Raw genomic sequence first — 14749 nt, 5'->3', positions numbered from 1 at the left:
GCATTAAAAAAAAACTTTGATGGAAACACAGCTTGTGAATTTTACACCAGATATAACGCTCACCTCCAAAAAAGGTTTCAATTTTGTCTCATTAATCCACAGAATATTTGCCTAGAAGTCTTGTGGATAATTTAGATTAAATTTACATAGTTAGGGACATGATTAAACTGAATATGTGTCAGGTTGTTTGGGTAAAAAGTTGGAAGGCTGAGATGGTCCAGTCATTTTAGTTAACAGGAAGTTTTAGCCATGATGGACAGTATTGGTATATCCTAGGAAACCGATTTTACTGTATATTTTAACATCTCAACCGTTTTCCCGTCCCCTGAACATCTGTCTTTAACGCCTGTTGCATTTAATTTGCTGCACATCAGCACTTCCTCAGAACTGCTTGCTGTTGCATCACTTAGACTGAAGCTTCTCAGAAAGTTAAAATCTTGATGTTCCAGCAAAAAGCAAAGAGATAGTAGGAAAACTGAAGAAGAGTAAAATTTAGAGGAAATGTGGAGATCTGTGTGTAACTGCTTTGGGTGTTTAGTTCTGACCTCAGTCCATTTCTTAAAATATTCCCCCTGACGATGCCGTCACAGCTCCTTCTCGGTCTGAATGATGACTAATTCCTTTATTCTTCACCAGTTTATCCTCTTAACCACTTTACCTGGTACAGATCAGATCGTCAACTCCAGGAAATTGGCACATTTCCGGTAGTTAACCTCTGTGCTTTCCATACAGTTTCCAGATTAATGATAAACACCAGGAGTTCGTCTACCAGGACTGTTTTTAACTTTATTCTCCTCTACAACTATTATTATATCATTTACAACTATATTATCCCAAAACAGGTTATAGTTACATAAATATCAAGTACAAAATGATTATTAAAGTAAATGAATTTTATTTATAAAATGTAAAATAAAAAAGAACTAGTCATATCGGTGTTCTTAAATTATTATTTAACTGACGTAATACTGGTAAATAAATGCAGAACAAAATCCAATGTAGGGCTGAAATAATTCATCAAATTAATCCCAATGAATCAATTATTGAAAGAATTGTTAACTATTGTAGTAATCAATTAACTGTAAACTGAAGTATACAGGCTTAAAAAAGACAATTTGCTGAAAGTTCAACACAATCAGAACAGTAGTTGAGTAAAAACTACAAAAAATCAAAACAATTTTCATAAAAATAAACTTATTTATATGCATTAATTTATGTATTTGTTATTGCTACAATTGTTATACAGCAGTATTAAACATATTTTTGGGACATTTTCATTCATAATTTATTAGTAATTAAATTGTTATATTTCTACTTTTATTTTTTTAAAAGTTTAAAAAGCTTTGGCTGCAGCTTTATAAGCGGATTGCACTTTTTCTGTCACGTGTTTTTGGTGATGCAACATATTTTACTCTTATCAGCATCAAGCTGCTCCAGCAAAATGCATTTTGCACCAAATGAAACGCAGCAATTGGCCAAAAAAATTAATAATGCAGGAGCTGCCAACAGGGATGCTGACTTTGAGAAATACTGTCTGAATAAAAGATTTTATTTCCTCAGAAATAAAGTGTTAGTGTTTCTGTTAGCAGATTTCATCGCCCTCGTTTATGGAGGGAATCTTAATCTTCTTACTTTAAGCAACATATACGGGACTGACTGTTTTTGTGGGTCTTTTTCATGAAATTTCAGAGTAGATTTTTAATCCCTAAACAGAAATCTGTGAGACTCAGACAGAAAAAAAGGCCAATGGAAAAGCTCTTAAACGGATAAAAGTCTCAAACCGAGGTTTAGCTTCACACTGACCTTCCCTCTTTTCAGTGGTCAGCCACAGTTTGTCACAACAACACATTTATCTACGCACCCAGCAAGCGTTGTTCAATCACACAGTAATGTTTTCTGGTTCGAAGATGATCCATAAATGAATAAGAATGAAAAAAACTGAAGAATTTGAATCCTTACTATCTGATGTTTTATAAATTTTTAGCGAAAAGTGCTGAAGTTCGACAACCTGAAAGTTATTTGGACTCTGTTGTGACGTCCTTGTTTTCCAGTTGTAATCCGCGCCTCGTCTACTACCACTGCTGCTCCTCTGCAGGGCTCAGCTTACGTAACGGCGGTTTGGTGTTTGTAGTGAGGATTAGCAGAGCAGTCTGAAACATTAAACAAATCCAGATCTTTATCCTGGGAGTGTGTCCTCTGCCTCTGTTGACGCACGGCGAGCTGGACAGTAAAAATAAGAAAATGTTTCATCTTTTCTGTTCTTTTCCAAGCTGAAGTTGTTATTCAAACCCCTTGAACTGTTTTAACTTTTTTATATTTAAACTGACTGTCCTGTGAAAGCTTAGCCCCGCCCCCAAATGTTTTGAAAAATTCCACCAAAGTGGGTGGAGCCAATAGACACTGTGGGGTGTGGCCAAACACTGTTGCTTACTATCAACTTTGTTACTACATTTTATTAACTTTTCACCCCCCTTGGAGCAGAGGTGTCAAACTCATTTTCATTTTGGGCCAGAATATTCTGATAAGGCCGATTAACAAACTATTTATCTTAAAGGTGAAGAAGTGAGTAAGTCAGTCTAAGTAAGTCTAATTGCATGATAAATTAAAACAAGCTCATTAATTTTCTTTTGCATAATTTATTGTTTTTCTCTTTTTATCAAAAACTGGATGATGAAAGTCTTCAGTCTGGCGCTTTGGTCTCAACAAACCCTTTTCTTGAAGCACAGTTTTGTTTCCAGAGACTCAATTCTTTTTATTTGTTGTTTCTGTGGTTTTGTTTATTTATTTTGGATACTTAAAATGTTTGTTCTACTTCTTTAGATTCATCTCTCATTAAAATGGCTCCTTCAGTTTTGAACTTTAAACTTTTCTTGGTCCCCGTGAGGTTGTTTGAATCACAGGTTTCCAAACTTCTCCATGCCACTTCTGCAAATCTACAGATAATGCTGCAGCATACGTACAGAAGCATCAACTTTTAGAATGTTTTTATTCACTATTCAATAATTATTGCATTCATTTTGCATGAATGCTAAGTCATATTGTTTGATTTTAGATGCCAGTAGTTCTGTGGCATAACATTTTATCAGATAAAATACTATGACTTTATTAGTGGAGACAATGCAAATTTTCAACATTTGATTATAAGAAAATATGTAATATTTTATATTATTCACATCAAATTTTATTTTATTCTCACAGCTCTTATGGTTTATGTTGTCAGGTTCTTTTGGTTTGAATGAATTTCCCTGGCAGCCAATCAGAAAATGAGCATCAGAAATAATATCTAAGTCAATTATTTGAACTTATATTTAATTAAAAATATGATTGAATAATATAAAACAAAAACTAAGTTGAAAAAAGATTTAGAAGTTTATGCGATTCATTTATTTTTGTCTTTTTTTCTTCGTCTTTTCTCCAACTTTCTGAGGGCCCCACAGCGCCCCCTGGTGGCCTCTGCTTTGACAATTCTGTGCTAAGTTTGACAAGAGGCTGAACTCCAAAGTTGCGTCACCAGAAGGCGTTTTGATGAATGAAATCTTAATTTAAGTGTAGAGTAAGACCATATTTGAAGATTCTGACAGGTTTTCCATCCTCAGAGTGAAACACAAACCCTCAGACAGAAAGCGTGTTTGTTGTTTGGCACGTGATCCAACCATTTCAGTGTTTCTGCATTCTTGATCTCATTGCTGTCAGTGTTTTTGTGTGACTACCAGGCGCTTGCTGACGCAGCCGCCTGGTTTGAGGCCTGTATGACTTAGCAGCGCCTTCCGCTGGCGCCTCCAGGCAGAAATCAGGAAAATTGTTTTGACGTGCGAGCTGCGAAGCGGATTCTCCTTACAACTGTACAGGCCAGAGGTTGAAGCCTTGTCACATCGGAAAGGTCTGTTTTACGTCAGCGCAGCAGGGACGCGTTCACGGCTGTAAAGAGAAGATAACCTGATGTACCGCTGCCTCGTTTCTGTCCTCTCAGAGATTTCATTTTGGAGATTCATATTTTCCCCGCAGAACTGTAAGAAAGGCTGGCCGATAAATCTATTTTATTGATTAATTACATTTTGGCTTTTGAAGATCTGGATTTTTTTCATCAATGCGCTCCATGAGTTTTCATAATTCAGAGGGCGGCCATCTTGTTTGACAAGCGGGTTTTACAGCTTCTATTTATTTGGTCTTTGAATTTCAGTCAACCCTACTGTAAAATATAAAAACAATGGCGTATTAGGACCCCTGGAGAAACAAAACAATTAGTACATTTATGCCAAAAAACCCCCCTGAAATATTTAAGTTAATTTTCTAGAAAAAACAAGAAACTTTCATAGCTTGTAAGGTTAAAAATTGGCAAGAAAAAAACCTCCAAAATTCTCTAGAAAAAAATCAGAAATTTCTGAGTTTGAAAAGTCCAAAATTTGCTAGAAAATTTTAAAAGATTTTAAGATTAATCTCAGAAATTTTCTAGAAATAAATTGAAAATTTCTGAGTTTGAAAAGTTGGACACTTCTATCAAAAAAAAATCTCATAAGTTTTCTAGAAAAAACTTGGACATTTCTAAGTTTCAAAGGTTTTCCTCAGACATTTGTCAAAATTTCATATTTTTTTCTGCACATTTTTGACATTTTTCCTCATTAAAAAGACTTTTTCCTATAAATTTAATGGTGTTTTTATGGTAAAATTGTGTCGTTATTTTTGCTAATGTCATGATTATTTTGTTGTAATTAAACTGGCCCTGATAGTCCATCATACAACTCACAGAGGGGTTGATTGAAATAAAAAACACTTTTTGAAAATATTTTCCGTTATTTGTAATTTCTTTTTTAGACAAGAAACAGAGAAACAGAAACTGATTAAAATCGGAGCTCAGATCATGTATGAAACGAGTCTTAGATTTTATTTTTAAGCCACATCGCTCTAACTGTAAGCAGACCTGAATGCGATGGGAAACGGCTCCTTGCTGGTTTTTCAGCACCATGGAGAGCGACCAGAAAATATTTCATTTACTCCGACGTTTCAGACTCAGGCTTGTAAACGCTTCCAAGAAGCAACAACGGCCCACACGCTGCCTCATATATTCCCTGGTTTGCACTCGCCGCTGGTAGCTGATCGGCTGTAAGTCCTGCAGTCAGCAGCGCCGCGGCGCCCGGGACAGCCTGACTGTAGGAGGGCAGAAAAGCCCTTTGGATAAACAATTCACAAGTTCAGTCATATTTCCAATCATCACATCTGCATATTGTTATTTAAATAATCAATCAATCAAGTTTATTTGTGTAGCACATTTCAGCAACAAGGCATCATAAAAGCACAAAAATACAAAGTCATAAAAGACACAATCAACCAGTTAACATTATATTTTGTCAAGCAGTGCCATCATTATACATCTAATATGTTGATTAATGTTTCATTTATAATGTTTCAAATACAACTCTAAACTGGTGGGTTGTCAGCCTTTATTTAATGAAACTCAGTCTTTCAGCTGTTTTGCAGTTTTCTGGAAGTTTGTTCCAGATTTGTGATCCATAGAAGCTGAAAGCTGCTTCTCCACGTTTGGTTCTGGTTGCAGAGCAGAACCAGAACCAGAAGACCCGAGAGGTCTGGAAGGTTGCTATGACAACTGCAGATCTTTAATGTACTGTGGTGCTAAACCGTTCTGTGACTTATAAACTAACAACAGTATTTTAAAGTTTATTCTCTGAGCTGCAGGGAGCCAGTGGAGGGACTTTAGAACTGGGTGATGTGCTCCATCCTCCGGGTTTTAGTCAGAACGCCAGCAGCAGCGTTCTGGATCAGCTGCAGCTGGAGGGTCGATTTGTAGGCAGAAAACGCTGTTGGAGCAATCAATGCGAATAAAGATGAGTGAGTTTTTCTAGAAAATGTTTGACTCTTGAAACTTGAAAATGTCTAACTTGAGATTAATCACAACATTTCTCAGGTATTTAGAGCAAATTTATGAGTTTTCGAACTCAAAAATGTCCAATTTGTTCTAAAACATTTCTGATATGATAAATTAATTTCAAACGTTCATGTTTTTTGGTGCAAATTTTCAACTACTGAAACTCAGAACTTACCAAAAATAATTCTACACATTTTCTGAGACTAACCTTGAAACTTTTTGGCAGAAATTTTTTCCTCCTTTTTTCCCCTTTGTAAAACACCATCATAATAAAAACCCTGATAGTCAAATATTTATGCAGCTGCAGCATCAGGTGTGATCTTTTTCTTCATTTTAGTGTTTTTATTTGAACAAAACATGTCGACAGTCTCTTAATATCCAGGACTCTGCTTAGCTCCCCGTCTGGTTTCCTTCTGCACAGTCAGCGCTCTCCTCCTTCTCCTCTTCCTGATTCTTCTTCTTCTCCTCTTCCTGCTGGCTCTGCTCCAGCTGTAAAGCATCCATTTGATAAAATCTCATTAAGCTGTTGCTCACGTACAAGTGTGCGTTCTTTGATCCGTCTCTCATATGGCCGTACAGCTGTGTGCTGACATGATTACAAAGGGCTGGCCAGATGTGTTGCCCATCTGTCTCTGATACAGGCCCTGTCCTAGTGTGTGTGTGTTAGTGTGTGTGTGCAGGTATGGGGCCAGATCTTCCCGATGACTGGGGCAGGTTTGGAGTTAGCACCGCTTGGCGCGCGGATCGGTGTGTGTGAGTTTGGCTCCGTTCACCACTTCCTGCTTTCCCTGACCCTCGGGCCCAGCAGGGAGCCGTTTGTTTGCGATGCAGACGCAGGACGTGGAAGCAGTCCTTATTTGGGCATGTAGTCGTGCGTTTGCTCCAGAATGAATCAGAGTGCTGTTACATCAGAGGGGTCGGGCAGGCGGGCGGGATGGATCGCTTGCTCTCCGATTGGAACACACACTTCCGCTGGAGAATGTGTGAGAGAGGAAAGCTGGAAACACACAGACAGACACACACACACACACACACACACACACACACACACGTACACGTACACACACATTCTGATGGCCTACTTTCCAGCAACTCTGAGATGCAGGGATTGTTCTGCAGCGGGAATGATATGAATGAAGGGAGTGTGATGACAGGAACTTCTAAACTTTACAAAGAAATCTGAAAAAATTCAGCTTACACATAATAATCCAAAAATATTCAGATTAATTTAATGATCATAAAATAAACGAGATGCTTTGTTTCTCCTGACAAACTCACAATATTCTCTTCCTTGTTACAAACTTTGGTTTTCCTTGTTTTTTTAATTAAAGCCAGTATATTTAATGTGTTTTATTGCACCAATAACTTTATTTTTGTTTTAAGTGATTTTATGCCTTTATTTCCTTTTTTGTTTTTGTGCTGTCTTTGTGTGCAAATTAGTTGACAATTTGTTTAGTTCTGCAATATTTTGCCTAGAACTGCCTCAGTGCTGCCCCCTTTAGGTTGAATGCTGGCTACTGCAGTTGCATTTTCTTACTGGTTACAACGGAACATCTTGGTTGGTTACATAGGTGGCTAGTCGCTTTTTTCAAACTTCAAACTACTAGAAAAGGAAAAAAAAGTGATTAAATTTCAGCCAAAACAATTTGAGATAAATCGCAGAAATTTTGTATAAACATTTTTTTAAATGTGCTCGAAAATATTCAGAAATTTTGACTTTTAAAAGCTCAAAAGTTTAACATTTGCACCAAAAAACTTGGAAATTTTGAGATTAACCTCAGAAATATTTTAGAAATAAAACAAAAATATTTCAGAGTAGCCTATAAAAATCTATTTTTTTATCGCCCCGCAAGGGGTCTTTTTGTGGGCTCTAGTGTCCCTTTTTCAAAGTAGGCTGACAGGAAAGGGCGAAAGAGAGGGGGGAACACATGCGGTAAACGTCGTCGGATCCGGGAGTCGAACCCGCAACAGCCACGTCGAGGCCACGTTGCCTCTGAATGTGGGTCGCGCTAACCCCTCCGCCGCCATGGCACGCCCTTTTTTAAACTTTTTAAATATACATTCCCACGTTTATTCTAGAAAATGTTTGAGACTAGTCTCAAAATTTCAGATTTTTCTTGCAAATTTTAAATTTTTCAAATATAGAAAGTCCCTAATTTTTGCTAGACAATTTATGAGATGAAACAAAAAACTTCTTAATCTTTTTAGCAAATTTGTTTTACTTGTAATTCAAATGTAGAATTTTTTTTGTATTTCGGAAACATTTCTCAGCTTAATTTCAAAATTTCTTTGTTTTTTTGGCGAAAATTTAGTTCCATGTACAACGGCCCTAATAAGCCGTAGTCTCACTGTGATACTTCAAAATGCACATAAAAATGTGATGGAAACACGGCTAGTCTGAGGTTTCCATCCTGTTTATCACAGTTCTAAGTGTTTCTTGTGTTCTGGTTGTATTTTAGCATCTGACCCGTGTTCGTTCTGCTCTGTTCCTCCAGGAACATTTCAGGGTCAGTGGGTCGGAGGGATGCGTCACGGCTACGGCGTCCGGCAGAGCGTTCCATACGGCATGGCGGCCGTCATCCGCTCTCCTTTACGCACCTCCATAAACTCTCTCCGTTCTGGTTCGGAGCACAGCAATGGAACCGCTCTGCTGGACCGAACGGGCGCCCTGGTTCCGGGAACTCTGACCACCAGCGTCTCCATGTGCAGCACGGGCAGCAGCGGCAGCAGCCCAGCGGTGTCCCGCGGAGGCTTCGTGTTGACGGCGCACAGCGAGGCGGAGCTGCTGAAGGGGAAGAGGAAAGGAGGATTGTTCCGGAGGTCCATCCTGTCTGGCCTTAAGCTCAGGAAGTCCGAGTCCAGGAGCTCTCTGGCGTCGCAGAGGTCCAAACAGAGCTCGTTTCGGAGCGAGGCTGGGATGAGCACCGTCTCCTCGGCTGCATCGGACATCAACTCCACCATCAGGTAACCTGAATCAGTAACTAAAACCATTAAATACCTGGAATTACAGGTGACATTTTATTCAGAGTAAAAATGCATTTATTAGGAACTGGTGGTAAATTTTATATCCACACATAATTTGTTAAGTGACTTATTGTGCTTCCTTGAATAGAACAGGACAGGTCTATGGTCTATACAAAACCTCTTCATTAAAAATAATTCTTAGATAAAGGGAAAGATGAAAGTACTTGTTCATTGTAGAACAATTGACCGTCACTTTCTATTTGTTTTGAATCTGTTTGTTATTTTTATTTTTCTTTTAAGTTCAGTAAAGATTTAAAGACGACCGTCGGATTCAAGACCTTTTTTTTTTTTAGAAGAAATGTGTCGCGTACGAAAGAGCTTTAAGGGGCTTCACTAGTGAGAGCTTGCTGCACTCGCAGTTTGGATATTTAAAATGTCTTCCAGTTCCAGTGGTAAATGTTTGTTAGAATTTAGCGTTTATTAATTTTTGAGAATGTGCTCTGGCATTATTTTGCCGTTACAATTATATTACTTGAAAATGGTCACAAAACAACATTATCATTTATCGCAGTAACTTTTGAGACGATTTTCCTCCCAGCAAAATCTGTTATTGTGACACAGATGGAGCCGTTTAGGATTGATGAAACATCTAGTGTTGACATGTTGCTATTGGGGGCCCAAATGAAAACCTGCTTAGGGCCCCAGAAAGGTTTGGGCCGGCCCTGTGTGGATAAATGTATTTGTTTTCCCAGATAAGAAATAGTTTTAAAATAAAAACATAAACCGTTGTGACCTTTACCCTTTCCAGCCTTGGAGACGCAGACGCGGAGCTGGCGGTCGCGGACGACGACGTTGATGCTACAGCGACGGAGACGTACTGCGGGGAGTGGAAGAACGACAAGCGGACGGGATTCGGCGTGAGTCGGCGGTCCGACGGGCTGCAGTACGAGGGCGAGTGGCTGAGCAACAAGCGGCACGGCTACGGCTGCACCACGTTCCCCGACGGCACCAAGGAGGAAGGGAAGTACAAGCAGAACATCCTGGTGAGCGGCAAGCGGAAGAACCTGATCCCACTCCGCGCCAGCAAAATCCGGGAGAAGGTGGACCGAGCCGTGGAGGGGGCCCAGAAGGCGGCAGACATCGCCCGGCAGAAGGCCGAGATCGCTCTGTCCAGGTAGGAGGTCCGACTGGTTCTGGTTCTCAAAGGCAAATCCTCAGAAAATCATTTTAGTTTAAAGATTTTACTGTAAAATAACGACGACGGGACCAAATCCTGCTGTTCAGGTCCGATGCTCTTCACTAGAGGAACACCACAAGCATCTAGAAATGCTTCTACCTTTCAGATCAAATAACTTTATTGTCTTTCAAGGGGCAATTTGCTTTGCAAATGAATACATAACATGAAAAAAACGGCAATAAAAATACACCATAACATCCACATAGCACATGGTACAATTATATACCGCCACAATTTGTTGAACTTCAACCTAAATTTCTTTTTTTTTTTTGCAGATAAATTGTATAAATTGATCCTTGACATCTCTTTGTGACATTTTGTTTACATTTGTTTAACTCTGGAATATAGAATGCAGTTCTACAATTCTGCAGCTTGGTTGATGTCTGTCACGCAGCTCTGTGTTAAAGCTGCAGAATATAACTTTTATAAAAATAAGTTTTTTACATATTTGTTAGAACTGTCACTATGTTCTGACAAAATAAAACGAGATGGATAATCTGTGAAGAGATTGATCTCCTCCACCTCTTTCCTGAACTGCCTTTGCTGCCTGAAGAACCAATCAGAGCCAGAAGGAGGGCCTGAGTGCTGTCAATCATCCTTGTAAATGCGCTGCTAAATGTGCTAATGGCAGAGACACATTACAGGAAAACCATTTTTCTGCCATTATTTGTGGCCATGCTAACTAGCCTTAGCATACCTTAGCAACTGGTGCTTTCTTGTGTTCGCAGCCGTAGTTTCCGATTACAGAAAAATGTCGCAAGATTTGTTACTAATCACTTTTTTGAAAAAGACACTAGAGGATCTCAAAAGTTACTAAATATTGCAACAAAGTCACTAAGTTGGCAGCAATGCTTCTCCCTCTTAACCCCCTCTGCTGATCAGCAAGATTTGTTACTAATCACTTCTAATCACCCTCTGTCTCTTGGCCACGCCCCTCTGTCTGTTGGCCACGCCCATTTCCCCAGAAATTTAAATTAAGAAAAAGCATGGAATCTTTTTGCAAAGTGTACATTTTGTAGAAATTCTTGCCTTCAAGCCAAACTGAAATAATATGACTCAAAAAGTCCAAAGCTGGGCGTGCCGTGGTGGCGTAGCGGTTAGCGCGACCCGTATTTGGAGGCCTTGAGTCCTCGACGCGGCCGTCGCGGGTTCGACTCCCGGACCCGACGACATTTGCCGCATGTCTTCCCCCCTCTCCTTCCCCCTTTCCTGTCAGACTACTATCATATAAGGGACACTAGAGCCCACAAAAGACCCCCTGAAGGGGTAAAAAAAAAAAAAAAAAAATCCAAAGCTGCTATTTCTTCAAGTATTTTGTCAATAATAAGTCAAAGCAACGTTTTTATTGCCATCTATTTTGATTATATTAACGAATAAATGAAAAATGTAAAGCTGCCATTTGCGAGTGTCGCATTGCTAATCTGTAGAGCTGTAATGGTCCGTGAACATTTGTTATAGCCGTTTCGGTTGAGCATGCGGTGTACCCTTTTAAATCTGAGCACATGCAGAAATGATTATGTGCACAACACAACGTTCTGTAGCACAACTTTAAAAAAAATCACCAACAAGACTGAACGCACGCCCAGCTTTTATTAAAACCTGCTCTTTGGGAAAATCAAGGTTTCTCATGCAGCTGCAGTGACGTCGGGAAAGAAATGTGGACTGAACCAAAACTTTGTCAGTATTTTCATAAAAGAACAAAAACAAGTGATTTTATGAATCAGATTATTACTCACTCCTTACTGGCCAATCTTTGAAGTTTATTCTCATAGCGAGTTATTAACAGTGAATTTAAGTTAAAGGTACACTGTGAACTTTAATATTTGTGTCCTTTTACACTTATAACTTTATTAATCACAAATCTCTAGAAATACACCATTATAATGAAACAGAACCTTTTAAAATATACATAAGTTGATTAGTGAAATAATCATCAACTAATTTAGCAGTCAATTAATTGTTTACTGTCCATTTACTGAAAAAACAACACAGTCAGAGCAGAAATTAAGCCAAAACTGTACAAAATGTATACAAATGTTGTATTTAAAATTAAAAAACCATCTTTATCTGTAAATATATTCTACCCAGAACTCTTCAGGTGGCAGTTTTAACTTAATCCGGTTCAAATTCTGTAAAATAAATTTTAAAATATTTTCTATTAAGGAACTTCTGCATCCAGTTATTAATCAGTTAATCCAAAGATTAATCAACACATCGGCCCTGCACTGTATTCATGCTAAGTCAGGCGGTTGGTATGTTTATTTTCTCATTTAAAACATGAATATAATTGTTTATTTTTATGTCTTAATATATTTCTAATATTGTATTAAAAGCGCTTATTTTTTAAATCTGATTAATCAATTAATTGTCACAATAGTCCTTTTTACTTTAATTCTGTCCTCCATGTTTACCTTGAACACTTACTTGTTAGCGAAGCTAAGCTAATTGCAGCGTCCTGATTGAGAGGAAACAGTCCTGCAGCTTCCTGGATCATGTTTCTTCCATTTCGTTTTATATTTTGAATCAGTGACAGAATAAGATCAGGCTCGGGGTTAAACTGGGTCGAGAGGTTAAGGAGGGTTGAGGCGGCAATCGAAGCGAGACGGTGCAGGAAACTGGAGCCTGTTCCCATTTAGCTAAACTCTGAGCACATCCGGGGTTAATGGCTCTGTCCTGACCTGCTTCACAGCGGCTAACAGCTTCAGGGTGAGATATGAGGCTCAAGTTTGAGTTTTAGGACTTAGAGGAGGAATTAATTTACTGTCCCAGAACCTAAAGTTAAAGATTCATATTAATATTGAAGCCTGGTGGCATCGAAGGCATTCAGACTGTTGTTGAGGTCAGGCTATGATGCAGAAACTTTGTTAGTGAGTTGGCTTTAAAGCGTAACCAGGGCGGAACGATCTGGATGAAAAACATATCACGATATAAGCATTTCATATCGGTCGATATTGATAATTAGAGATTGGATTTTTATTTAAATAATCTGAAATCCTGCCAAACTGTTGGCCGTGACCTTTCCTTTTCTGTCTACGGTTTTCTCTCCGCTGTTGTTTTTTATTTTTAGCAGTTTGAGGCACAGTGTCGAAACTTTAAACCGCTGCTACAAGTTACTCAACAGGTTGTTGCTAAGTAACCAAAGAGCAAGTGAGTTAGTTGATGCCATAGTTGCTCATCTAAAGCCTTTCTTTTGCCTACAACCCCCAGAATGCCGTGCGGTTTTGGATCAGAGTTCAGTGACTATTTTATATATTCAGACATGTTATATATTGATATTGATCATGTGTCTATTGCAATATGTATTATTGATTTATACACCCTCGGCAGGGTCCTGGAGGGTGCATGGGAGTTCGCCCAACCAGTCTACATGTGTTTTGTGGACTTGGAGAAGGCGTTCGACCGTGTCCCTCGGGGAGCCCTGTGGGGGCTTCTCCGGGAGTATGGGGTACCGGGCCCTTTGATACGGGCTGTCAGGTCCCTGTATGACCGGTGTCAGAGTCTGGTCCGCATTGCCGGCAGTAAGTCGGGCTCGTTTCCGGTGAGAGTTGGACTCCGCCAGGGCTGCCCTTTGTCACCGATTCTGTTCATCACTTTCATGGACAGAATTTCTAGGCGCAGCCAAGGTGTTGAGGGGATCCAATTTGGTGGCCTTAGGATCTCATCTCTGCTTTTCGCAGACGATGTGGTCCTTTTGGCTTCATCAGATCGTGATCTGCAGCTCTCGCTGGAGCGGTTCGCAGCCGAGTGTGAAGCGGCCGGGATGGGGATCAGTGCCTCCAAATCCGAGGCCATGGTCTTGAGCTGGAAAAGGGTAGAGTGCCTTCTCTGGGTCAAGGGGGGTGTCCTGCCCCAGGTGGAGGAGTTCAAGTATCTCGGGATCTTGTTCACGAATGGGGGAAGAAGGGAGCGGGAGATCGACAGGCGGATTGGCGCAGCGTCTGCAGTCAAGCGGGCCTGTACCGGTCCGTCGTGGTGAAGAGAGAGCTGAGCCAAAAAGCGAAGCTCTCGATTTACCGGTCGATCTACGTTCCCACCCTCATCTATGGTCATGAGCTTTGGGTCATGACCGAAAGAACGAGATCGCGGATACAAGCGGCCGAAATGGGTTTTCTCCGTAGGGTGGCTGGGCTCTCCTTTAGAGATAGGGTGAGAAGCTCAGTCATCCGGGAGGGACTCAGAGTAGAGCCGCTGCTCCTTCACATCGAGAGGAGCCAGTTGAGGTGGCTCGGGCATCTGGTCAGGATGCCTCCTGGACGCCTCCCTGGTGAGGTGTTCCGGGCACGTCCCACCGGGAGGAGGCCCCGGGGAAGACCCAGGACACGCTGGAGAGACTATGTCTCTCGGCTGGCCTGGGAACGCCTCGGGATTCCCCCGGAAGAGCTGGAAGAAGTGGCCGGGGAGAGGGAAGTCTGGGCCTCCCTTCTGAAGCTGCTACCCCCGCGACCCGACCTCGGATAAGCGGAAGAAGATGGATGGATGGATTTATACCAATATAGATCCAGCTCTAATTGTAGCCAGAGAGACTGAATACTTTTTCATCAAGTACTTTGTTACTGTACTTAAGTACATTTTTCACGTATCTATACTTTACTGGAGTAGATTTTCTCTTGGGTACTTTCGACTTTTACTCCACTACATTTTATATAAAGTATCTGTACTACATTTGT

At 40.2% G+C, this 14749-nt stretch overlaps 1 protein-coding gene across 2 annotated transcripts in view; it reads left to right on the top strand.

Annotated features, from left to right (window-relative positions):
* The window catches only part of jph3b (junctophilin 3b), a 55807-nt gene that overhangs the window by 8365 nt on the left and 32693 nt on the right, over positions 1-14749 (top strand). For both annotated transcript variants that reach the window (XR_003597025.1, XM_028029267.1), the window contains exons 2-3: positions 8377-8845; positions 9654-10019. Coding sequence is in view for 1 of the 2 variants with exons in the window: in XM_028029267.1 (XP_027885068.1) it covers positions 8377-8845; positions 9654-10019 (835 nt within the window). In the remaining variant the exon portion in view is untranslated. The remainder of the gene's footprint in view (positions 1-8376; positions 8846-9653; positions 10020-14749) is intronic.

Source organism: Xiphophorus couchianus, chromosome 2 (genome assembly GCF_001444195.1).
Source record: "Xiphophorus couchianus chromosome 2, X_couchianus-1.0, whole genome shotgun sequence".
Taxonomy (NCBI): domain Eukaryota; kingdom Metazoa; phylum Chordata; class Actinopteri; order Cyprinodontiformes; family Poeciliidae; genus Xiphophorus; species Xiphophorus couchianus.
Note: the sequence above shows the minus strand (reverse complement) of the source record. Positions and strands in the feature narration are given on the sequence as shown.